The sequence below is a fragment of the Abramis brama genome (assembly GCF_963993115.1).
Source record: "Abramis brama genome assembly, chromosome: 9".
NCBI classification, from domain to species: domain Eukaryota; kingdom Metazoa; phylum Chordata; class Actinopteri; order Cypriniformes; family Leuciscidae; genus Abramis; species Abramis brama.
In genome coordinates this window covers 8,932,291-8,959,020 of record NC_139971.1, presented here as the reverse complement: position 1 = coordinate 8,959,020, position 26,730 = coordinate 8,932,291, and the positions used below count along the sequence as shown (strand labels likewise).

Sequence of the window (26,730 nt, the reverse complement as noted above, 5' to 3'; positions counted from 1 at the left end):
ACTATTTGAATTTATGATTGGTTGACTGCCAAATTAAAATCTTAAATTAGATTTTTTTTTTTTATTCTGTTTCTGTTTTTAGTTATTTTACGATTTAGGATGTTTGCCTCGCCCATATGGTATTCATTTTATTTGTTCAGGTCTTAGAAAAGGTTTTAAAAGGCCTTAGATTTATGCTTTCTGAAATGTATAATCTGAGAGAGATAACCAACCTCCTGTGTTGGGAGTCAAGCATCCACTCTTGCCTTTCTATTCTTACCCATATGTCCTGTTCCCCTCTTGTCTTCTCTTTGCAGATCACACTGTTACAGATGGAGCATAATTTTGATATTGTGAGTATTAGAGACTTCTGTGAGTGGGTACATGTTTACGCAGAGATAGAACATTGTGCAAGCCTATCAGGGCAAACTGCAGTGAATCTATCACCTGACAATCATTTCATCCATTAAATTTTCAATATTCAGTTGTTCAATTTTGACACTTAAAATTTGAGAATAACGTAATAGCTGTTCACCATGTGTGACATTTCTGCAGATGAATCATGCATCTCGCGCCCTCACCTACATGATGGAGGCTTTGCCACGCTCTTCGGCTGTGGTGGTAGACGCCATCCCAGTCTTCCTGGAAAAGGTAAATGGCACCTCACTGTTTCTTTAAAACCTTGTCTGCCCAGTATGTAGATAACATAATTAAAGGGGTTATATAAAGGAAAACCAGTGTAAGTTTATACACGTCACACCGTTTTGCCTCACGACTATGTGCATGTTCACAGAGAAACACCTATTCTGTGTTCACCGATTTGATTGGAGTGTGACATTTCACATGTGAATAAGTTAGACAGTCATGAAAAGGTTATGTTTAGAAGTGGCATCTTTTGTGCTTGGCTCAAATATTTTTTCCCCTTGTGTTTACAGCTTCAGGTAATTCAGTTTATTGATGTGGCAGAGCAAGCCTTGACCGCCCTGGAGATGTTGTCACGGAGGCACAGCAAAGCCATCTTACAGGCTGTGAGTACTGATGGTTTCTTCTTACTTAAATGCTGTTTCAGCCTAGTGTTAATTTCGTTAACAAAATCTATGACGCAAAATGTTAGTCAATTACCTTTTTTCCATGACTAAGACAAGACAATGACGAAACGAGCGTCATTAAATAACTCTTGACTATATCAACATGGAATATTGGGGTAAAATGTTGTTAAAAAATAAAAACTTTACCAAATTCTCTTCATTTTAGTTAAAAAAAAAAAAGAGGAGACAAAAGATTACAGACTGTTTTTAACAAGTCTACAAGCTTTCGTGCTTGCGGTTGCCAGATGTCAAGATTTTAAATCCGCCAGACAGAGCTTTTCTCTTAAAAGGATGCATTTTCTGCCCTGTGTTTTACTTAATCTTTGCAATCTGGCAACTATGCGCACACGCGGTCTCTACACTGCAGAAGAAGCATTGAAAACACCAACAAATGTAAGCATGAGTTTAGCGATTTCCATTAAGATATTTTGCTCAAATGGAAGTGTCATACAGCCAGTCCGTGTTTCTTCTCGGAGCGCTTGCGCTGTTTGCTGCGATCAAACCTTTTTAGTGATGAACTGTAATAAATCCAAACATGGATCTCGACTATTGTTTGGATTGTGGTTCCTGAATAAATGCACTTACACAACCTCTGTGAGAATGCAAAGTCTTTTTTGCTGTTGTTTGATTAGAAAAACATTAGTGTAATTTGGAATTACTATTAGGAATTTCACTGTTTTAATTTGAGAGAAGTTTCTTGTTTTACCAGTATTCATAATGTAGAGAGTGTGTTAATATGATAAATAGCCTATGATAAATCATGTAAATGGACTGCATTTATATAGCGCTTTCACAGACCTATGGCCACCAAAGCGCTTTACATTGCCTCACATTCACCCATTCACTCACTCATTCATACACCGACGGCGGTGTCAGCCATGCAAGGCGCCATCCAGCTCGTCGGGAGCAGCTGGGGTTAGGTGTCTTGCTCATGGACACCTCGACACTTGGTCAAGTGGAACCGGGGATTGAACCACCAACCTTTCGGTTTGTAGACAACCTACATGAACCACTGAGCCACTGCCGCCCCACGACTGTTGATTGACACTGCAGTTTTAGCGTAGACCCACCCTGAGTGAGCTGGACACAGTCCGCCATTGTTTCCACGCCGGAGCAGCTGTAGACAAGAATGTCTTCTAAGCGATTGAGGCGTTTTGTTGTTGGATGTCAGAATGAACATATCAGTCTTCATTTGCTCCCGTTGTTACTCGAGGATGGATCTCACCAACTGTTTGTGATCCAGCTTACACTCTCCGGAGCGACAGGCCTAACGTTACTGTGGCAGAAATGAAAGTGAGAGCGCGCTCTTTATGACAGCTCATCGAGTCGTTTTACGGATATACAGTTTACCAGTTTATTAAGCACCCACTGAAAAGGTGTAACTAAATGTAACTAAATGAGGTAAAATAAACTGAAAAGGTGTAACTAAATGTAACTAAATGAGGTAAAATAAACTATGTGTGCGAGATTTGTGCTTAAAGGGCACCTATTATGCCCCTTTTCACAAGATGTAAAATAAGTCTCTGATGTCCCCAGAGTGTGTATGTGAAGTTTTAGCTCAAAATACCCAACAGATCATTTTGTCCAGCATGTTTAAATTGTCATTTTTTGGCACTCAGAAAAACGTGCTGTTTTAGTGTGTATCCCTTTAAATGCAAATGGACTACTGCTGCCGGCCCAAAGGGCGGAGCCTCACAAGTTCGCGCTCAGAGCCAGGACAATCTCATCTGATAATAACAAAACAGAAACTCTCAGTAGACCCGGAGTCGGACAATAATGCCCACAGAGCCAGAGAATATATGCTGTATGGAGATAGAACAGGTCGTTTAGTTTAATTACGGTTATAACTTATTTGTCATCTGCCTTTACCAACTATTACACGCCTGCTGTAGTAGACCCCGTCCGAATGATGACCAAAATATACTGATGAGTTCAATGAAGTTTATTGTACATCACACAAAAGATGAAGCGTTAGTTTTACTCCAGAAAATCACTGTAAGAGCTGAATAAACACAGTAAAAGTGCGCATTAAAGTCTTATCCATAAACTTACACAGCGAAGTACACAAAACACTCGTTACAACAACTAACAGTAAACAAATATATACACACCTTTTCAGTGGGTGCTTAATAAACTGGTAAACTGTATATCCGTAAAACGACTCGATGAGCTGTCATAAAGAGCGCGCTCTCACTTTCATTTCTGCCACAGTAACGTTAGGCCTGTCGCTCCGGAGAGTGTAAGCTGGATCACAAACAGTTGGTGAGATCCATCCTCGAGTAACAACGGGAGTAAATGAAGACTGATATGTTCATTCTGACATCCAACAACAAAACGCCTCAATCGCTTAGAAGACATTCTTGTCTACAGCTGCTCCGGCGTGGAAACAATGGCGGACTGTGTCCAGCTCACTCAGGGTGGGTCTACGCTAAAACTGCAGTGTCAATCAACAGTCGTGGGAGGGGCCTGTGCAAAGTGACGTCACATTGCCCCGAATCTGAGAACAGCTCGTTCTGAGACAGTGCTTATGATTTATGGGGATTTTTTAAAAAGCACTGGGTGGATTTTTATCATTATAGGGTGGTTGTGTACACACACTGCCAACACACATTTATGTTCAAACACCATGTAAAAGTGAATTTTGCATAATAGGTGCCCTTTAAGGGTGATATAAGTTGCAATAAAAAATTTATTCTGAAATGACAACAGACATTGTGATTTATAATTTTAAGCAAAATAATTGTTGTTTAATTATGCAGCATTATGAAATTGACTAAGTTTTCAGTGACTAAAACTAGACTAAAATGCCCAGACATTTAGTCGACTAAAACTTGACTAAACAAAAACAGGACAAGGTTGACTGACAACTAAAAAGTATTTTTGACATGACTAAGACTAAATATCTGGCAAAATGAACATTTCATCCAATAAGACACCAATTATAATGAATTCAATTTAATAACCACAAAAAAAACACTTCAGCCAGTTGATCTAATTGACCCTTCGCTAAGCCACGCCCGAAAACTGCCACAGGCCAATCGTGGCTTAGCAACCGTAACTAGGTGCGGGAGGTCTGGCAAGCTTTCGCGTGAGGGAAACTTGCCAAAACATTGTGCGTATGGATTGTGCAAATCTGATACCTGGTATCCTAAAAGTTTGGACAGGGGGGTGGAAATTTTTCCCTTCCCGAAACCTAAAACCCAAGAGGAGAAATTCCGGGATGACAGGATTAACAAAAACACCTACGTTTGCTCCACAACGTGCGAGCAGTAGCCTGGCGCGCTAAAAATATAAGCGGGAGAATGTTATCATTGCAAAGTGGTCAGGCTAATGTCTCGTGTTTATTCCACAAGATTTATGGATAAGCTGTTAGATTTATAATTATTATATTATTTTAAAATTTCACTCATCCTGCTGTGCATGAACATAGCTGTGTTTCCTATTTGAATGGTCAGCGTATGAGGCGGCTGCTGCTTGCGCTGGGACCTATAGGCTTTAGCTTCAATTTTGATTAAATTATTCTCTAATCGGTTGCATATTATAACGTGGATATATCCCTCGAATGCATACTGCAGTCCCTTTTGTCTTGCTCTCTCAGATATTTCACCTGTTCGCCAAAAGTGACTAATTATCTCCTTGGGAATGTCTGACACCGGTGCATTCATACTGTAATAGACATGCCAGGCGCGAAAGCTTGTCAGGCGTAGCAACAGTAACTAAGGAGGGCGGGGCTTAGCGAAGGGTCAATTAGCCTTTATGTAAGCCATTGTCTGTTTTATAATGGCTTTGAATGTTAAATCTGTTCTATTGACCCCATCTTATTTTATTATGGAAAATGACACACCACTGACTGAGGCTGTGCCTTTTTTTGAAAATGTCTCTTTATAGGGAGGTCTGGCTGACTGTTTGCTTTACTTGGAGTTCTTCAGCATCAATGCTCAGAGGAACGCATTAGCCATCGCTGCTAACTGCTGCCAGAGCATCACGCCGGACGAGTTTCACTTTGTCGCTGACTCTCTGCCCCTGCTCACTCAGAGACTCACACACCAGGTAATGAGCTGAAAGACACAGCAGACACCTCATTCATATTTATAACAGCAGATGAACAGACATCATGTCTGGATCTGTAACACAAACATAAACACTCGCAAGGACGCAAGCGTTATGTTTGCCATGGTGTTACTGGTGTGATTCACACCTGGTTGACACTCTGTTGGCAGATTTTGGGTGTAACAATAATTCAGCACTGGCTACCTCAGATGAATCAGCATTTTTATTATGACTTTTGTTTTACAGGATAAAAAATCTGTCGAAAGCACTTGTCTCTGTTTTGCCAGGCTGGTGGACAACTTTCAGCATGAGGAGGTAAGATCATTACTCACACAAGCACAGCAAATACTATAAACCTAAAAAAAAACCTGTCTGAACAATTTTAATAATGTATATTTTTTTTAAGTTGTAAGAATGAAATTGATTGTTGAAATGTTTCATATAAATGAGCAGCTTGTGGGTTTTTTATTTAATTAGAAAAACATATTCCTTTGTATAGAATACTTTAAATCCTTTATTCAAGTACTACAAAATGTATCTTCGACTTCATATCCATCTGTGAATTTTGTCCCGCTGTTTTCAATTGTCTGGAACATTTTTTTTTCCAAGTACTAGACTGTTCATCGGATCTCCACAAAATTTTGCAGACAGCAGCTCTAGACCATGCTGGCAAAAAGTGATCAAAATATTTTTGATACATTGAATTGTCATGATTTAGAAATGTTTGTGAATCGCTTCAAACTAAGCAAAGTCAAAATGACTTATTTGTGAATTGACCGTCACTTAAGTTGATAAATATATTTGTGCATTCATGATGACCTCATTAACCGCTCCCCTGTGTCACTGTCCCAGAACCTGTTACAGCAGGTGGCGTCACGGGACCTGCTGACCAACATCCAGCAGCTGCTGGTTCTCACTCCACCCGTGCTCAGCTCTGGCATGTTCATCATGGTAGTGCGCATGTTCTCTCTCATGTGCTCCAATTGCCCATGCCTGGCTGTGCAGCTCATGAAACAGAGTAAGTCACTCACATACACACACACATGTCCTGCCCTGCTGCCTGTTACCAAAAAGACAAGAGCACCAACACAGGAAAGAATGTGGTACTCAGAGCAGTTTTTTTTCTCCACCAAGTTCAACACTGGATGGGAAGGCATGTGGCCTGTTTTACGAACACATGTAAATGTACATTGAGTGACTGTGTGTTTTGCTTGTTCATAGATATAGCAGAGACCCTGCGTTTCCTGCTCTGTGGAGCATCTAATGGGAGCTGTCAAGAACAGATTGACCTTGTTCCCAGAAGCCCCCAGGAGCTTTATGAACTCACCTCACTTATTTGGTATGTCCTGTTTTCATAAACCTCTCCTCGATCTGTGTGGCTCTGCCAGTGGCATCTGATTGACATGCTCGGAGTAAAAAAGACTCCGTTTGGAGGAGTTATTATGAAGCTTAAAGGATTAGTTCACCCCAAAATGAAAATTGTCATCTTTGCTAGCAATTCAGCAGAGTATTGAGTGTCTTTGATCACCCTGTTTTATCTCTCTGCTGTAGTGAGCTGATGCCATGTCTGCCCAGAGAGGGCATCTTTGCGGTTGATGCCATGCTGAAGAAAGGGAGTGCCCAGACTACAGAGGGTGCCATCTGGCAGTGGAGAGATGACAGAGGCCTGTGGCACCCGTACAACCGCATTGACAGCCGTATCATTGAGGTATGTTCAGCTAACAACATTCAGTGCAGATGTAGTTTTGTGGGTAGACGTGGGTTTCAGAAGACCAGTTAATGATTCTGAATCACCATGTGATTGATCTTTTTCAGACTGCACACCAGAATGGAGAAGATGAAATAAGTCTGTCGACACTCGGCCGTGTCTACACCATTGACTTCAACTCTATGCAGCAAATAAATGAAGACACTGGCACTGCCCGTGCCATTCAGAGGAAACCCAACCCTCTGGCCAACCCCAACACAGGTACACATGCCGCACTCACACTTAATTAAATGTTCCAGATTGTTTAACCGCATTTGCGGCAAACTTGAAATAGAGGTGAAATATGAAACGTGTTAAAACAGCTCATTTTATCCTCTAACCTCTTAAATGATTAAATAACTATGTAATAACGCATTCTTGATGCATACCGTGACTTTTCTCTGCCGTGTTTTAAATTCACTTCTTCTGTGCAAAGCATAGTCACGTCACAACAAACTCCATGCAAAGTCCGGACTGGTTTTTGTTCGGTCGACCTTTGATGTAAAATAATTATGACCAGTGGTAAACCGTAAGCACACTTAAAATGGAGTTGTAGATAAGCATGGAATCAAACTTTGCTTCCATAAATGTGACTCATTACTAAATTATGTGAGATATATTTAGTGTGAAATGTTGTAAAACAGTGTCTGTCTTCACAGGAGGGCACTTGGAGGTGCGGCGAGAGGACGCACGCGCTCAACTGATGAAAGAGGACCCCGAGCTGGCCAAGTGCTTCATAAAGACTCTGTTTGGGGTCCTTTACGAGGTGTACAGCTCCTCAGCCGGGCCTGCCGTCAGACACAAGTGCCTTAGAGCCATCCTCCGGATCATCTACTTCGCAGATGCAGACCTGCTTAAAGACGTACTGCGCAACCATGCTGTGTCTAGGTCAGTTAGTGACTGAAGTGCCAAGTCTGAGAATTGGACCAAAATCTTATCATGATCCAAGTGATTTTACATCACATAATATGAATCAAGATGTGGTTCATAAAAAAAGTATCAAAATTAAACAGAACTGAGAATATGGGAATCCATGTGCTTTTTCCCTGCTACGCGCAAGAGGGTCATATCCGATCTGTGCCACATGGGAGGAAAACAAAAATTTGTGTTATTTTAACCATGTAATCTAAATATGGCCTAAAAGGCCTTTTACTTGCTAAAAAAGTATAAACTATCAGATGACTGTAGGCATGTAGTAGATTGTGTTCAACAGGAGTTTTGATCATGCTGATCATTTAGAGGCCTTTTGCGTATCAAATAGGTTAAAGTAGACTCTTAATTTTTGCTTGTATTAATTTTTTTGGGAAGCATTTTTCCATTTCTTATAACTCTCATATGTAAATAACGTAAAGCAGTCCTGCTCACTGATAGTTGCACACATGTACCATCTACTGTGGTATGAAAACTACATTTACATTTATGCATTTGGCAGGCACTTTTATCCAAAGCGACTTACATTGCATTTCATCAGTTCTCAGTTAATTTCTCATCAGTTCTTGCTTTCCTTGGGAATCAAACCCATGACCTTGGTGTTGCAAGCGCCAACGCTCTACTGTTTGAGCTTCAGTAGCTCTAACACATCTCAGTATTAAACATCTCTACCACCGTGTTATCGTCACACCACCCAGCCATAGTGTGTGCATCTTTTCACAATTTAAAGTTCTTCCACTTGAGTGAAGATTATGAAGCTTATGAAGCTTGTAAGAGTGCTTGTTTGGTTTGAAGTTTGACTAATTCTGAACTAATATGTGCAAATATGTGTCTTGTGTCTGTAGTCATATAGCTTCCATGCTGTCGAGTCAGGACCTGAAGATTGTAGTGGGCTCTCTGCAAATGGCTGAAATCCTCATGCAGAAGCTACCAGATGTATTCAGTGTTTATTTCAGGCGCGAAGGTACTGAATTTTTTTGTTTTTTTTAATACATTTTACACCAAAGTTCTATAGAAGTTACTCCACAGAATGAAGTAGCTAGCTATGACAGGATTACAAAAAGTTGTTTCCAACATTTATCACTGGGAAAAAAATATTTCATTACAGTAATACATTACTGTCAACACTGGTGTTTTGTTGCTCTTGTTCTGTTTAGGTGTGATGCACCAGGTAAAGAACCTAGCTGAATCCGAGGTGTTCCTCACCAGCCCTCCAAAAGCGTGCACCAGCGGCACAGCTAGTCTTTGCACCACCACCATCACCACGGCAACCACTACAGCTGCCTCTAACGTCACACCCGACTTGGGCTCCCCCAGTTTCCAGCACAGCATGGACGACTCGCTGGACCTCAGTCCGCAAGGGTATAGAGCCACTTTGACACACACCCTTACTGATCTAGAGCTTGCAGGCCTGGAAACTTTACATGTTTGTTGAACAAACTTGACAAGTTTACATGTCTTGCCATTTAAAAGTTTCAAGTTTAAAAACACATCCCTCTTTTCTCTAGTAGGTTGAGTGATGTTCTGAAAAGAAAACGCCTTCCTAAAAGAGGACCGAGGCGTCCAAAGTACTCCCCACCCAGAGACGATGATAAAGTGGATAATCAGGGTAAGTAGCATTCCTTGTGTTAAAACATTGGCCCCAAAATCTGCTTGGACACTTGGGCCTGGTTTCACAGACATGGCTTAGATTAAGCCAGGATTAGACCTTAATCCAATTAGGACATTTAAATAGTTTTTTTTTTCGTGCCTTAGAAAAAAATATTACTGGTGTGCATCTTGAGTCAAAACAATGGCATTGACATATTTTAAGATATGTCAGTGCAAGTTGCTTTCAATTAAACAGCACAGACATGCTTTTTATTCTGGGACTAGACTTAAGCCTTGTCTGTGAAACCGGGGGCATACGTTTTATTTAAAGCTACACTATATCTGTGATGCATGTTGCATCTGGCTCCCGGGAGCCGGTATAACATGCTCTCACATTTTTTATTTTTCACCATTTTGGGAGAAGTAAAATTGGCTTGTGTAAAATTTGTGTAAAGATTTTGGTAGAAGTAAAATGTGGCTTCAACAACCAAGTGCATAAACTCTTATCCATTTTCGTTTGGAATGCATCTCAAACTACCTCCTGAAGTGGTTTGAGTTATTGGACTTAATGTCTTGAAAGCGTGGTATTTTCACTATCGGATAGCTATCTAATCGGAGAACACATGAAGTGACCAAGTGTAAATAGGCCCTTTGTAACTTTTTATTTTTGTTTGATCAAAATGAACAATTTACATCAACAATTTACAAGTACATCATAAAGCCATCTTCCAAACCATGTTTTTTGCCTTACCCTAAATTACTATGGTAAGCCTATTATAGTTTATATTTAGGAGTTGTCGGGACAGATTTCCCGGGAAACTGCATACATTCGTCCATGTGTTACTTTATATCCCTAAATAAACGAAAGAAGGTCAGGCAACTACTGTAAGCAGTGGAAGTAGCGTGAAGCCACAGCATCTAAAACTTGTACTGAAAAGAGTTTGCAAGCAAAAAGGCATTACAACAGTACATGTAATAAAACATGAATCAACATAGTTAGCATAGCATCACATTTGCAATAAAACAATGTCTATGTTGCTAATTTCTAAACCAGTTACTAGAGTTGGGAACCGAGAATCAGTTCTTATCCAGAACCGTCAGTGTTTTTGAAAAATACCGGAACCGTGTGAAATTCCTAAGGTTTCGGTTCCGAAAACTGTTTTGGTGCGATGTGTGGGCGAAGTGCTGGGAGCTTTTCCTTTAATAGCGATGTCTCACCTCATGAATAGTAAAATAGTAATGAATGCACTGAAAAGCCCTCGCGCTACTCGTATACGTTTTGCGTCAGATATCAACGCAGAGAGAGTATAAAGACAGTAGAGCTGCATGATTAATCTTTGAAAGATCTCGATCTCGATTCAAACACCCCCGCGATCTTATTCCTAAATAACAAAAGCTTCACATCGGAACATTCAAACTGTTTGCGCTGTCGCTGACCCAGAGAGAGCAGTTGTCAATATATATGAAACAGCTTTACTTGGTCTTTTCAACCACACAGTATCGATATTTCTGTTACAAATATTCAAATGATCACAGAAGTTTATAGATAAGTTTATAGTTAGAGTATAAACACTAATGTTTATGGTAGCAACCAAAATAGAGTAAATCACCTTTTGAAAGTCGCTTCAAATAACGAGTGTATTGATTACATCTCATGTTTCAAAACATTCATAAAGGCGTCTGTTAAAGCTGCAGTCCGTAACTTTTTTGTGTTCAGAATTTACAAAATTTATATAATGAGTGAGTACATCATTGAATGCCTTTTTTCAAACCATGTTTTTGTCTTATACTGAATCACTACGGTAAGTCTGTAATAAGCGTTTATACTCGGACTACTTTACACCGGTCAGGTCGGCCTGAATGATCATCAATCATTGTCTAATGTCAATGTTACCAACTTTTGTAACATTATTTTAAAAACAATTAATTTCAGCTAGTCAAAACGCGGTATACAAGCTACTTGCATGTTAAGACATTTTTCGGATATCCATCTTTCCTTATTTGGAGAGTTTTGATGTTTATATCAGTTTTGAACACTGATAGGGCGATTATCTGTAACCGTTGGTACAGCGGTTGGTGCATCTCAAGCCATCAGATTTATCTGTGCAGAATAGTAGAGCAGAAGACAACTCGCATAATTACCAAAACAATGTTTTGCTGTAAGTAACTTGAAGTTTTATGCTCAACTGCTAGACGACCAAAAGTTTCGTAGTGTAGCTTTAATGCAATGACATTCATACAGTTTAAAGTGTCTTGTGGGTTTAGCAAATTTTTGTCATCATGTTTTGTTTTGAGTGTTGTGAATGATGTTCAGTACGCAATACGCATCCATCATTACACATGAACTTTAATCTGGTCATTATAATATCTCCTCCACAGCTAAGAGTCCGACAACCACACAATCCCCCAAGTCCTCTTTCCTGGCCAGTTTGAATCCCAAGACCTGGGGCAAGCTTGGGACTCAGACAAACAGCGCCAACTCAGAGCCCTCTCGCACTGCAGGGGTCAGTGGTCTGGCACGAGTGCCGCCTAAGGACTCTGTTTCAAACAACAGGTAAAGCTACAGGTTTTATTCGTGTTCTGATTATAATTGTTTTTAATTGTATTGTTCAGGATTGCTTGTGGATTGGGGGGGGGGGCAGATGAATGAGCATGAATGAGTGTCGTGAATGAGCAGATTGATAACAGATATTTGCAGCTCATTGTTTCTAATAAATAAACTATTATAATGTGTTTTAAATAGGGTTGTTATGATACACATAACAATGGTTCAAATTACTGACGGTTCGGTTTATATCACGGTTTTAGGGTTGAGGTTGAGGTACGATTCGGTATGTGCTATATTCAGGGAAAAAAGTACTACTGTCAAATAAAAATAAAGAAAATAAGAAAAAATAATCTAGCTACAAGAAACAGCACAAATAAATACAATAGAGCAAAGATACAAATAAAATAAACTGCTTTTCAGGTTTTTCAGGTAGGTCTAACATTAGTTTTCAGGTACAGAAATTGTAAAATAACATTGCATATTTTACCGTATAAATTAAAGATTAATCCTTATTAAAGTTACAAAAGCTATTCAGTCTAGAGCAGTGAGTGTTTTCCTTGTCTTTTGTTGTTTGATTAACATTAAAAACACAGACAGTAGGAATATTAGCCTACTGTCACTTTAAGATATAAAGCACAGATCTAGTACATACTGATACACATGCCTCGACTTAACCAACTATGTCTGCTTGGATAATTTAAGCGCAAGACTTGAAAGAGGACTCAATATTTGCATGCTGTCTGAGACACGGGTTTGTGCGCTTCAGATTTATTTTATTTTATTTATTTGCCCTTGATTTAACCAGATAAAACTTTGAGATTTAAAAATCTCTTTTACAGATGAGTGCGCACACACGCAATCTTCTCACAGCACTAGTGAGTTCTCATTTGAGTCTTCTGGCTCTTAAATGTTTAAATTGTCAAGGCTTAAAGAGTTTAGTTTGAACAAAGATTAACTGCGTTGCAAGTGTGTGCCGAACCGTGGGTGGAGAACGGTATGTTTTTTGTTTTGTTTTTTTAAACCGAGAACCGTTACGCTTTTGATCAATCTAAGGTGTTTATAGTTTATATTTCTTTAAAGTGCCCCTATTATGCTTTGAATATTACCTTTAATGAAGTGTAAGATAGCAGTTTGCGAATGTAAAAGGTCTGCAGAGTTTTAAAGATCAACATGCATGACAAATAAAGTTGTCTCCTAAAAAACGGTTATGAACTGCCGAAATAAGTCGTCAGTAATGCCAGTTTCACTTCCGTAATATATCTAGTAGGTTTGTAACACATTTGCATAATGCCAGTCTATGGTCTTCATTGGCTGCCCACCAACTGGTGTTCATTTTGTTAGCTATTTTTAATTTAGTCTTAAGCTGGGTGCACACTGTTCGATTTTGGCCACGATTTGGCTGTCTGAGACAAATTTTGCAAATCCTAAAAAATCCTCTGATCCTAGGCTAAAATCTGAAGTCTTTGATCGTTAGTTCAAATTATAATCACAACGATTGTTATTTCAGAATAACATTTTTACATTTCATCAAAATTATTGCACTTCAATCGATAAGAGAACTCATATGCATGGTTTATTTGACATCATCTAGTTTCCTGATTTATTATAGGCTATTTATCATATTAACACACTCTCTCTACATTATGGTAAAACTGGTAAAACAAGAAACTTATTTAAAAAAATTTAATTCACAGAATTCAAGAACACAGACTAGCTGAATGACATTTTCATTTAAAGGGTTAGCTCAGCCAAAAATGAAAATTCTGCCATCAATTACTCGGCTTCATGTCATTCCAAACCTGTAAGACATTCGTTCATCTTCAAAACACAAATGAAGATCTTTTTGATGAAATTTGACAGCTTTCTGTCCCTCCATTGACTGTCTAAGCAACTACCACTTTCAAGCCCCAGAAAGGTAGTAAAGACATTATTAAAGTAAGCCATGTGACTCCATTGGTTTAACATTTTATAAAGCGGCGTGAGAGCTTTGTTTGTGCAAAAAACATAACGAACCACTTTATTAACAAAATATTAATCTCCAACGTGCGTTCAAGCAACACAATGTCTGATCATAAAAATGATCTGCAAGGTCACAAAGCTCAAAGTCTACAGGTATTATATTTAACAGAATCCTCTTTTCAAGAACTACAACGAACGGCTCGTTTGGACTACAACACGATTTTTCCGTATCTTATGAAGTCATAATGTTACTCATTTAAATAATCCCCATCCACGGAATACGCAAAAAGGGGACGAGGCCTGTCAAAGAGACATTATTTTTTCCACAATGTTTCCAAAACTCATTTGTTTGACCTTCCTATGGCTGATGAACTTTAATTGGTTAATTTATTTTAAACTCTCTTCCTGAACATTGTATATGCAACATTTATCTGTACGCTGCACATTTTATGGAGAACAGCTTGTTTTCTGTTGCTTTTGTAAGCTTTCACTTTTGTAAGACTGTTCACCGCTCCATAGGAAAATTGCCCATGGTTTTGTGATCGATTACTGTATTTGTATTACCTTTGTTTTCCGACAAATATCACGATTAAATGGTGGGTAACATCTATAATGTATAAGAAAATTACAAAAAGCATATCACTCAAACGTCCTGTCAAATCCATCTTAGCTAAGTCTGTGCATGAAATATCTTGTTCGTTAACATAGTCAGGGTCTGAATCTGGCTCGAATTGGTTTGAAATTGATGCCATCCTCAATATTTACACTAGAGAAGAACTCGCAGTTATGGAGGGGTGGTTATGAATGTGCGCTAAGCACTGCCAATCACAACACACTGGGCCAGCTAACCAATCACAGCACATTACAGATTTCGGAAGTAGGGGCGTCATCGAAATCGGCATGTTCGAGCCAGACTGTGGAGAGAGGTGCTGTAATAATGTAAAATCTTTTATTTTTTTATTTTTTTATTTTTTAACAATTAAGCATGAAAACATATTCTAGTACACCCCAAAAACAAAATCAAGACTTTGTAAAAGGGCATAATAGGACCCCTTTAAAACATAACCACCAAGATGGGCATTTTGACATAATTGTGTGTATTTGACCGTTCAGGCACAATAAGCCTAGAAAGAGAACACATTCACAATTTGGTACTCCGCAGGCGGCAAGCGCATGCACAGAAATGCACAGCCAGCCAGAATTGAGTTCTTTTTTGTTGTATACTGCACTTTTAATAACTCTATTTAGTAATAACTAGCATATCATACTTTTTATTTTGTCATTCATCCATGTTTCTTAATTGCTTCTCCTGGTCTGGAACTTATATAAGATGGCAGGTGAGAAGTTCGCTTTCGCTGTTTAATTCATTTACATCATGTGCGCAGCATTTATTTCCTCGTGAAAATAATGTATTGCAACTTTATTTTATTTAGGGATAACTAAATTAGATTATTCTAATCTATTTTTGTGAGACCTGTTAATTTTTGCGATTATTTTGTGGCAAAAATGACAAATTATGCAGGATCGCAAAAAAGTAATATTTTGTTGATTTTGCGTTTATCAGGGGACTGATATTAGGGGCACTTTAAAAAAAAATCGTACTGACCCCAAACAGTGTAATGTGGGATATACCCTTGAAGTTTTTTTTTTTTTAAACAATCATTGCTCAAGTTTGCAGACAATTGTTCATTTCAGAAGAAATTATAAGTAAAAATTGGCAGATGCATGTGATTGTAAACAGTACTTGGTTATCTAACAGCTGTATAAAACATTAAATAAAAATGGCAATCAACTTTTGAATTCTGTAATGCATAAAAAAAAGTACAGATAACTGTAAACGTGTAATAAATGCATAGATAAATGCACGTTCTTGGTTAAACGGTTTAGTTTTGACGAGTTCTTTTGGCATCTGTAGTTAAACGTTTTTGTTCACTTTTCAGGGATAAGATAAAGGCTTGGATAAAGGAACAAGCCAGTAAGTTTGTGGAGCGTTACTTTAATTCTGAAAGTGTGGATGGAAGCAACCCTGCCCTGAATGTGCTGCAAAGACTCTGCAATGCCACAGAACAGTTGAACTTGCAGGTAACCCTTGCACACGAAGTTAACATTTGTAGCCATTATAAAGCAGTTAATATGCCAGTTCTGTCATGCTGCTGAAGGTATTTTATTACCACTGAAACAATTTTCAAGTGATAACTATTTATTATGCTGTTTATCACTTTTTAATGTGTACAGTTTAGAAAGAAATACACGTTTGTTTGGTTTTGTGTCATCCAATGGAAATGATTCATTCTCTAAAACTGTTTTCATGTGTGTTTCAGGTTGACAGTGGTGTAGAGTGTCTAGAGGAGATAAGCAATATTGTATCTGAATCGGACGTGTCCTCCTTCGAGATCCAGCACAGTGGGCTTGTGAAGCAGTTGTTGTTGTATCTGACATCAAATAGCGAACGGGACACTGTCAGTAGAGATGAGAGAATCAAGAGGTTCCTGCATGTGTTCTTCGGCTGCCCGGTTAGTCAGACTGTCAACTGCTGTGTGTTTTTTGTTTGTTTTTTTGTCTTTATTGGATAGGACAGTCCTACGCAAGAGTTCTATGCTCTAGTGTCTCAGGAGTTGCAGAGGGCTGATTTGGGTCTTTGGAGAGGAAGTCTCTCTCTCTCCAACTCTAAAGGCTCTGACAACTGCTGTGATGTTTACACTTGAAAAGACAAACACAGCTTCCTGTCTTTCACATTGCTGATTTCCCTTCCTTTCCTCCAAAAACCATCAATGCAATTACTACTAGCTGGCACAGCTTACCATAAAAAAGTATTCCTGACACAATTTATTTACACACATGGTGCTTACAGAAATATTGAATGCATTTACACATTGGCTGTTTCAGTATGAATGATAATTATATAAGGAGAGACAGCAAGGCAACTAGGTTTTTTTAACAGTGCTAAGGTGTTACTTTTCTTTGAGCGCTGAATGTATTTGACATTAATTGGGCTAAAGTTTTATTTTTATAGTTGTCACTGGTGTAATCAGTGTGACTCATTGTTTATGTGATTCAGATACCAGGGCAGGAACCTCTGGGGCGTTTGGACCCAACAGAGAATGGCCCACTGCTATCTCTGGTGCACAAGATGAACAACTGCCTTAGTCAGATGGAACAGTTTCCTGTTAAAGTGCATGATTTTCCCAGTGGGAATGGTAATGGAAGCAGGTAATGCCCCTGACTTATCTTCTCTGATGTTCTTGTTGCTGTAAATAAATCCAGATACAATTCATTATTTGTAACAAAAAAATTAGTTTGGTTTTTGTGCAAAAAACAGCTGCTTTAAAACTTGATTTAAAAAGATTAAAATGGTATACTTTTTATATATATCTCTTTTTATCTCATGCTAATTGTTATTCTTTTGTGTTTGCAGGGGTTCACAAGCCCTTAAGTTCTTTAACACCCATCAGCTGAAGTGCCAGCTGCAGAGACACCCAGACTGCACCAATGTCAAGCAGTGGAAGGGTGGGCCGGTCAAAATTGACCCCTTGGCTCTGGTACAGGCCATCGAGAGATACCTTGTGGTTAGAGGTATAAACAAGAATGTGAACATGATGTTCTCAGTTCTCTGGTTTCTGAGTTCTCAGATAAAATGTTTGATTTTTGCTGTCTCCACAGGGTATGGAAGGATCAGGGAGGAGGATGAAGACAGTGATGATGATGGTTCCGATGATGAGATTGATGAATCTTTGGTGCGGAAGTTTATTCTTCTTCCATGAATTTCTCCCTTGTAGTCCGTGTACTGTGTAGTATGCAGTTATTTTGCATAGAATAATCAGATGGCCTACTAAATTTGTTGTAAATTGCAAATTTTTGCAGAGCTTGGAAAATATTTTTCCACACAATTTTCATTTACTAAAAAAAAGTAACATTGTGCAGGCTATACTGTATAGTAGTCTTATAGTATTCCATTTTGAACTTGGCCATAGTGTACACTACTGAAAGTGTCCTAGAAGACTAGTGAAGTGTTCTCTTTCTCCAAATTAATATTGTGGATTTCTAACTGTTTTCCAAAGGCTGCCCAGTTCTTGAATTCTGGGAGTGTACGTCACAGGCTACAGTTCTACATAGGAGAGCACCTGCTGCCATACAACATGACTGTTTATCAGGCCGTCAGGCAGTTCAGCTTACAGGCCGAGGAGGAGAGAGAGAGCACAGATGATGAAGCAAACCCTCTGGGACGTGCTGGCATCTGGACCAAAACACACACTATATGGTACACAATTTGTATGCCATTCTCTCACAAACTACACATTGAGTAATTTATTGGGCCAAGTCTGTTACCCTGTTTTTGCCCTTTCTTTTATTCAAAGTGTATGTTAATATGTATATCTGTGTGTGTGTGTGTGTGGATATTACAGGTATAAGCCAGTAAGAGAGGATGAGGAGGGCTGTAAAGACGCTGTTGGAGGGAAGAGGGGTCGTGCACAAACGGCTCCCACTAAAACTTCCCCTCGAAATGCCAAAAAACAAGACGAACTGTGGCATGGTAGGAAAAATGTGTGAAGTTTACCAATAACCTACAAACAACAAAATGTGCTGGAATTTAATATGGAACTGCACTGGAATTTGTCTTTATTCAGACTATGGAGTTTTTGTGTGTTTTCAGAGGGTGTGTGTCCTAGTGTGACAAACGCATTAGAGTCATACCTCATTTGTGGTCCTCCAGAGGGCATCACTTTTGATGACCCTTCCATGGAGGTGATTCTGCTGCTGAGGGTCTTGCACTCCATCAGTAGATACTGGTTCTTCCTGTACAACGTGAGTACCTCCGTGTTTGAGAACACTTTTAGAAGTACTAAAGCACAGAGTTACAGTAGCAATACACACTCTAGCAGTGTGATTCTCATATATTAAAAAAATAAGCAAAAAAAAATAAAGCTTGTTTTTGCCCATTATGATCTCTTTTTTTGCATTATAACATTTCATATATTATTTATTTATATATATTTTTATTTGAGATATTATAATTAAATATTGCATTTTTTTATTTATTGCAATTGTCATTTTTAATTATTTATTGTAATTGAGTACTTTGATAAAATCATTATTACAGTAGTTTAATTGCTGTAATTACATTGATTACATCAGGTGCATTACAATATCATAAAAAATATATATAAAAAAAAAATTAGTTTACTGTTTTACCTTCTTATCCTTTTATCTCTCTTTGTCCCAGAATGCTGCATGTAAGGAGATCATTCCCACTGGTGAGTTTATTAACAGTAAACTGACAGCAAAGGCCAACAGACAGTTGCAGGATCCACTGGTCATCATGACAGGAAACATCCCGACCTGGCTCACTGAGCTCGGCAAGACATGGTACTGCAGACTCTTTTTTTTTTTTTTTTTTTTTTATTCTATTTTTTCTATTTTTTTCTAACAAGAGTCTATTGTTCTGTACCGTTTACACTTCTAATCTTCTCTCCTCTAGTCCGTTCTTCTTCCCATTTGACACACGGCAGATGCTCTTCTACGTGACTGCGTTTGACCGTGATCGTGCCATGCAACGTCTGCTTGACACCAACCCTGAGATTAACCAGTCTGACTCACAAGACAGCCGTGTCGCTCCACGCCTTGACAGGAAGAAGGTTGCCTTAAAATTCCTGTTTAAGCATTTCATGCTGTAATTGTTCCAAATTTTCCATAGCTGTAGTGTTTTCACAAACTAGTATCTAACTTTCTCTTTATCTTTGTTTTGTTTGTGTAGAGAACGATAAACCGTGATGAGCTCCTGAAGCAAGCGGAGTCAGTAATGCAAGATCTCGGGAGTTCCAGAGCCATGCTGGAAATTCAATATGAGAATGAGGTATGCATGACTGACGATTAGGCTAGAAACACAATTTCTAAAAATACAGACACTAATTCTTGGCCAGTCCATTTCAGACATATTGTTTGTACACATACAGTCTGTGTGTTCTTACATTACTGTATTACAGTAACAAACATTAGCGTCAAGAGGGCCTTTAAATTCTGCAGATGTTGTTATTCTGGTAGCTTGCTATAAACATGCTGATAGTTTAACTTGTTCAGCAAGGTTCTATTCATGCTTCTACTCTGCCATGACAGTAGTACACGAAAGAGAAAACTGATTATTATGCAAATACCGCTTTGTCACCCAGTCAGAATGCAGTGTACCTGACCTCTCATCAAAATCATTCCAATACATTTAGAATGCAAAATTCTTCCGTGAAATCAAACTTGTGGAGCTAGCAGCAGTTGTGCTCATGTACTTGTGTATGTTTCTACCCTAAAACATCCATCAGTCACATGTCCCAAAGGTTTTGTTTGCAGTATACATGTATATCTGACTAGTTTTATTGTGATCAGTTTAGTTCTGTGTAATTAGTTTAGTTTTAGTCTGAACCACACAAAAAACACCCACATCTGATTTGCATAACCAATCCAAATCACATTTACATATAGTTTTAGATTTGATTAAAAAAAGAATTGCCCCAACTGAAAGACCCAGACCCAATGAGTGTGCCTGTAAAATAACAGAGCCAACAGTCAATTTATAAAAACAAGTGTGTCCGTTTCTGCTTGTAGTCCACTTTTCTGTCAGTGTTGTTTGATCTGTTATGTCTGTCTTCTCTCAGGTGGGAACAGGTCTCGGTCCTACGCAAGAGTTCTATGCTCTGGTGTCTCAGGAGTTGCAGAGGGCTGATTTGGGTCTTTGGAGGGGAGAGGAAGTCTCTCTCTCCAACCCTAAAGGTAACTGTCATATATTTGTCAAAATAAATTTGAGCCCTGTTTCCAGTGTAATGCAAATAGCATTTTACTGCTGTTCACTAAGTTTGTTTTTTCTCTGTTTGTCCTGCTTCTCTCTCTCTCTCTCTCTCTCTCTCTCTCTCTCTCTCTCTCTCTCTCTCTCTCTCTCTCTCTCTCACTCACACACACACACACACTCACACACACTCACTCACTCACTCACTCTCTCTCTCTCTCTCTCTCTCTCTCTCTCTCTCTCTCTCTCTCTCTCTCTTTTGGAGCAGGGAGTCAGGAGGGTACCAAGTATATGTTCAGTTCCAGGGGTTTGTTTGCTGTACCGTTTGGACGAACTACCAAACCAGCTCACATCGCCAAGATCAAAATGAAGTTTCGATTTCTTGGGAAACTCATGGCTAAAGCGATCATGGACTTCAGATTGGTATGTTTACTCTAATTGTGAACGTTTTCCAGAATCTCTGTATGAAAGATACGTTACTAGATCTTGATGCTGGGAACAAATTTTCTGGTTTGAATGCACACCAGGGCCAGAACGCCAGTTTTATTTTAGTATAATTGAGATATTATTTTTATTATTAGTGTTTTAAATCGATTTAAAAAAAAAATCTGTAATTAATCGCACCCAACATTAAAGTTTTTAATATTTTTTAAGTTGTAATAATTTCACATTTAATCTCCAAATTAAGGTAGAAACAACATACAGTAGCCTATATTTTAAATATTTGTTTAATGGCATCTTTTTTTGAAAGAAGGCCAGTATCACCGATACCAATACTACCACTGATGTCTCTATAAAATTGATTTCTTCTCAATTTTAGTCATAAATTACAGGCATTCAGCATTACAGTATAATTAAAAGCTATTAATTTAAACATTTATTAGGCTTTTAAAAAAAATATAACAACTATTAAAGTGAATTTAAAACAATCTTCACATAAACCCATTCAAATAAATGCCGCATTTACCTGTGCTATTCAATATATCGGGCAATATATCAATATATTCAGATTAGTTCAGACTTTTACTTGCCCTTTCAAAATGCACAAAATGTTTTCAGTTTGTACATCAAGTTAAACTAAATGAAAACAAGAATAAAATGCTGGAATAAAATATATTTTTAATTTTATTTCAGGTTACGTTTATAACGTAATGAAAATGGTTACTTAGTTTTAGTAAATTATAACAACCCTCATTCACACAGAAGGCTCTTTTAGGCAGTTTTACACAATCAAAGTGTGAACGTGGCAACTGTCTGTATGAACTATTTAATTTTGTGTGTTTTACCCCAGACACAACAAATTAATGTTATATTGTATAATTTTGTTAATTGATGTGGGTTTTTTTTGTCTCCAGTTGGACTTGCCTCTAGGTTTGCCATTCTATAAGTGGATGCTGAGGCACGAGTCCTCCATCAGCTCTCATGACCTAGTTAACATTGATCCTGGTGTCGCCAAATCCATCCAGCACTTGGAGGACATCATCCGCCAGAAGAAGAGAATAGAGCAGGACAGATCACATGTGAGCTCTGACCCCTAACCTCTACATAAACACAACCATTCAAAGACATGAAACGCACACTTCAATGATGACGCTTACAAATGACATTTCTAAAAGCCAACAGACATCTGCAATGTTCTTTGTTTATTGTATCTGTGTGTATTTGTTAGACGCGGGAGACCCTGCAGCAGGCCTTGGAGAGTCTCAACATGAACGGCTGCTCGGTGGAAGATCTGGGGCTGGACTTCACTCTACCTGGATTCCCAAACATAGAGTTGAAAAAAGGGGGCAAAGACGTGCCAGTCACCATTCACAACCTGGAGGAATACCTCAGAGTAGGGGACCGAATAACATGACACGTCACATCATTTGTGTAGTCTGAATGAACCGCTCTAACTTCATTGCCTCTTGCTCCACCTGTCTGTAGTTGGTGGTCTACTGGACACTCAATGAGGGCGTCTCCCGGCAGTTTGAGTCGTTTAGGGAAGGATTTGAGTCTGTCTTTCCTCTGCAACACCTGCAGTACTTTTATCCTGAAGAGGTCAGTGCTTTCACTTCTATTCATTCAGTAGTTCACTTTAAGAGACGAGCTAACCTGCCTATTTTAAAGGGGTCATGAATTGAGAAATACAAATTTCCCTGATCTTTTGACATATAAGAGGTACTATTTAAAACATTAAAACGTCTAAACATCAAAATGTCCTCTTAATCCAAAAATAGAGGAAACCAAGCTGCCAAAATGACCTAGATATTGACCGAACAGTAATGCAGCAATATTTAAGAAAGCATGATGATTCTAATGTCTAATCTGTGATTGTTTTGCTATGAAGGACTCTTGTGCAGTCAGACATTATTTGTCACCAAAATCGTTTACAATCAAGTAAATCAAGCCAGTGACAAAATGGTTACACAAAACTTCACACTGTTCTTGTTAATAACATCGAAAACATTTGTTAGGGATGCACCGATACCACTTTTTCCAGAACAAGTCCGATACCGATACTTTCAACTTTGGTACTTGCCGATACTGATACCTGTATTTTCATTGCATTTCATTTTTTTTAAATATTGAATATTGAGTAGAGAAACCAAAAGAAAATGAATCATATTAGTTGGCTTAATTTGTTTAGCAAATCTATATTTCCTTCAGTTATTTTCATGCTTAAAGGCACACTGTGAAGGAATTGTGTTTTTGTCAAACAGCGACCCCTAGAGTCGCTATGGAATACTTGCACTGTCGTTTCGGAGGGCATTTACACCTGGTCTTTTCACGATCAGATAGCTATCCCATCTGAGAAAACGCATGAAGTGGCCAGGTGTAAACAGCCCCATGACAAAAACATACGCACGAAAGCCGAAAACAAACGCTGGTTGGCCTCTCACGTCCAAATTTGAGGAAGTGGTGGGGGAAGTGACGTATGCCGTAAAGCAGTCGAATTTTGTAGTTCTTTTTGTACTTGGGTTACTACCCGAACCCCGAAGTTACATAGTGCCAGTAAAAGCGATACAGACCCCGTCAGGCTATGGCAGACGTGTCATTCAACCTATTGTAAGTCGATGTACCATCACAAGGGTCTTGGAAATATATTATGAAGGTTGAAAAGTTTCACAGTGTGCCTTTAATTAAGCCTGCTAAAATGTATGAGTTTCTGTTAATTTCACTGTTCATTCTATTTTATCATATTTCATCTTTCATTTACTAGAATAGTGCATATTTAGAGCAGCTCCAGCAGGGCTCAGTGCTGAGGATTGGGTCAGCGGTTCAAATGTTTAGATACCAGTGAAATATCATAATTATCTATTCCAATTTTGATTCTATAAAAACTACTAGCCTAATGAATGTAAATTTCACCAAGATGGGCATTTTTACTTAATTTTAATTTTATCCGTGAAAGAGTTCAATTCAGTATTCGTGCTCTGTCTGAGACAGCAGCAAACACAGAGACGTGGTTTTCCGGGCGCGCACTTCGGTTCATGAAAATTCTTGACCTGGGAATGTCCTGTTATAATGTAGGGAACCACTCGCTATACATAAATCACGTTAACAGTTCATGTTTTACTTACATGTACGATTTAGTTTTAATCTAAATGTCACGTGTGCTGAGTGAACGATCAGCAATCAAGAGCATTCAACATAAGTTCTCTCTCTCTCTCTACCGTCAGTTAACGTTATAGTTTCTTTGCCATTGACATTTGACCGAATTACAAACTTTCCACTTATGTCTGTGAAAAAGGGATGTGCGCTCGTGTTACTATGTTGTTTAATATTCCACTAATTAGATGCGTTTACTTCAAAGAAAGCCTTCTTTCCCACCCCATTATACTCTGTTGTCAGTGTTTCTTTGTCTGGACACAAACACTGCACACATGCTGAGTGGTATCAGTTGGTGGTATCATTATGCCAACGGTGAGTACGAGTACACAATCGCAGTATCGGTGCGTCCCTTGTTATTTAAATAGATTAAATGAAATTATATACAGAAAGCAATCAAAGAATGCTCCCTTTATAATCGCCGGAGGTGTCGATCACTTCAGCAGCGCAAGCTCTCACCAAAACTCACATTATAATCAACGCTGTCTACACTGCACAAATCTCTTATTTACATCATGTTTGTGCTGTGTTAGTTATAATGAAAGCATTTGGAAGAGTGCAGAAATGTTGCAATGGTGAGGTCATTGCATTCGTGTGCTCGACAGACGTATGAAACGGGAATGGTTCTAGATATAATGTTATCAACAACATTATTTATTGTGTGTGCTCTCCCTTTACAGCTGGATCAGTTGTTATGTGGCAGCAAGTCAGAATCCTGGGATGTGAAGACACTAATGGAGTGCTGCAGACCAGACCACGGCTACACACACGACAGGTATATAATCACACCGGCATGCTCATACTAAAGACTGCAATACTTTTACCCAGATTTACAGTGTGGAGGAGTCGGCGCTAGTTGCATGGTCTGAGCCAGTCGGAGCTGACAAATTTAGCAGGAAATCACACAGTGTGATAGACAAAGACTTTGATTCTCTCTAGCTTCAGAATCCAGTTAAAGGATATCAAACACGTTTAATATTTAAGTCTGTTTTAGAACAGCCTGTACTTTTTGTCTAGCCTGTAGCCATCCTCAGTCATGCATGAGTGCCAGTTTTTCCTCAGTAACCATTTACTAAGTGTGTGATACATTGTTTTAAAATCTATTCAGATTTTTAACATTACTGGTGTGAATCTAGAGACAAAACAATGGCACTGACATTTTAGTCTGTGTATTCCAGCCTTAATAACAAAACCAGTAGATGCGTAATCGCAACTTGCATTATAATCAGACAACCTGTCATTAACATCCCTGGCTGTATGAATGACAGAACTTTTGTTGTGTTTGTCTGTAGCCGTGCAGTGCGGTTCCTGTTTGAGGTGCTGAGCAGTTTTGATGCAGAGCAGCAGAGACTTTTCCTGCAGTTTGTCACAGGGAGCCCCAGACTTCCTGTCGGAGGTGCGCAACAGTTTCAATCATTGGGGTTTGGTGTGATTGTTTTTGTGGTCACAACAGCCACAAAAGGAGGATCAGCTTTCAGAGAGATGTTCTCAGATAACGCGGCCTCTGTCTTTGCTTCCTTTCAGGATTCCGGAGTTTGAACCCTCCCCTCACCATCGTTCGGAAGACGTTCGAGTCGACGGAGAACCCGGACGACTTCCTCCCGTCGGTGATGACGTGTGTGAACTACCTGAAACTGCCGGATTACTCCAGCATCGAGATCATGCGCGAGAAACTGTTGATTGCTGCGCGCGAGGGCCAGCAGTCTTTCCATCTGTCTTGATCTCACCTCCTGCACCCTCACACTCAAAATGGCCTTCAATCAACTCACTGCAGAACCACACAAATCGTGACTTCTTCCTTTAGAGTTGCTCTTCCTATTTCATTTCCCCCTTTTTCATTTCTTTTTTTTTTTTAAACACCCACATTGAGGCAAAATATGTACAGCCTACTTGTTTAAAGAAAAGCAGCTTGCAGAAACTAAACAATAGAACATAAGAGACTTCCTTTTGATTCCTAAACGGGAGGGAAAGGGTGTTATGCGACTCATCAGATTTCAAAAAAAGAAAAGAAAAACATTTTTTAAAGAAATGTTTAAAAAAATAAAACACTTCAGAGCAGATTATTAAAATATATCAGTAGTTGAGAGATGTTCAATCTGAAAAAAAGAGGAGAAAAACCTGGGTGACATTTTAAATCTTGCGTTGCTGTCTGATGTATCAAGAATAAAGGGATGTTTTTTTTTCTCTACTGGTGAATGACATCTTCACTGTGTGTTCCTGTTGGGGAGGGGGCATTCATCAAGCCGCCGAGGGTTCCTATAGCTCCAAAGATCATTTGTACAGACAAACATTTGCAGATTTTGCTTATTCGACACATTTGATAGAATAGCTGTGTGCTCTCCTGCCCAGTTTCCCCTCTGTTCTGTACTATACCCCCGGAGTCTTGTTGCATTTTGGTTCCATTTCATTTATTTCTCTTTCCTCTTGTGTTACTTTTTCCCCTCCTTTTTATTTGAAAGGGTTTTTGAACGTGTAAAAG

The 26,730-nt window shown here is 38.9% G+C and overlaps 1 protein-coding gene across 7 annotated transcripts in view; it reads left to right on the top strand.

The window, feature by feature from the left end:
• Positions 1-26,439, top strand: part of trip12 (thyroid hormone receptor interactor 12) — a 61,852-nt gene extending 35,413 nt beyond the window's left edge. For 3 of the 7 annotated variants that reach the window (XM_084125191.1, XM_084125195.1, XM_084125196.1), the window contains 33 exons: positions 297-332; positions 535-630; positions 915-1,007; positions 4,956-5,117; positions 5,364-5,432; positions 5,970-6,135; positions 6,339-6,456; positions 6,669-6,825; positions 6,933-7,086; positions 7,524-7,752; positions 8,640-8,758; positions 8,952-9,156; positions 9,303-9,403; positions 11,764-11,938; positions 15,832-15,973; positions 16,213-16,404; positions 16,950-17,101; positions 17,307-17,464; positions 17,552-17,625; positions 17,950-18,149; positions 18,295-18,422; positions 18,543-18,694; positions 19,113-19,255; positions 19,368-19,524; positions 19,644-19,742; positions 20,533-20,647; positions 20,929-21,083; positions 22,016-22,180; positions 22,330-22,494; positions 22,587-22,700; positions 24,932-25,026; positions 25,544-25,647; positions 25,776-26,439. In XM_084125191.1, coding sequence (XP_083981317.1) covers positions 297-332; positions 535-630; positions 915-1,007; positions 4,956-5,117; positions 5,364-5,432; positions 5,970-6,135; positions 6,339-6,456; positions 6,669-6,825; positions 6,933-7,086; positions 7,524-7,752; positions 8,640-8,758; positions 8,952-9,156; positions 9,303-9,403; positions 11,764-11,938; positions 15,832-15,973; positions 16,213-16,404; positions 16,950-17,101; positions 17,307-17,464; positions 17,552-17,625; positions 17,950-18,149; positions 18,295-18,422; positions 18,543-18,694; positions 19,113-19,255; positions 19,368-19,524; positions 19,644-19,742; positions 20,533-20,647; positions 20,929-21,083; positions 22,016-22,180; positions 22,330-22,494; positions 22,587-22,700; positions 24,932-25,026; positions 25,544-25,647; positions 25,776-25,972 — 4,587 coding nt within the window. In that variant the 3' untranslated portion in view covers positions 25,973-26,439. Of the gene's footprint in view, positions 1-296; positions 333-534; positions 631-914; positions 1,008-4,955; positions 5,118-5,363; positions 5,433-5,969; positions 6,136-6,338; positions 6,457-6,668; positions 6,826-6,932; positions 7,087-7,523; positions 7,753-8,639; positions 8,759-8,951; positions 9,157-9,302; positions 9,404-11,763; positions 11,939-15,831; positions 15,974-16,212; positions 16,405-16,949; positions 17,102-17,306; positions 17,465-17,551; positions 17,626-17,949; positions 18,150-18,294; positions 18,423-18,542; positions 18,695-19,112; positions 19,256-19,367; positions 19,525-19,643; positions 19,743-20,532; positions 20,648-20,925; positions 21,084-22,015; positions 22,181-22,329; positions 22,495-22,586; positions 22,701-24,931; positions 25,027-25,543; positions 25,648-25,775 lie in introns of all 7 variants that reach the window. The other 4 variants (XM_084125194.1, XM_084125190.1, XM_084125193.1 and 1 more) reach the window with 3 other exon arrangements.
• The last annotated feature ends 291 nt before the right edge of the window (positions 26,440-26,730 follow it).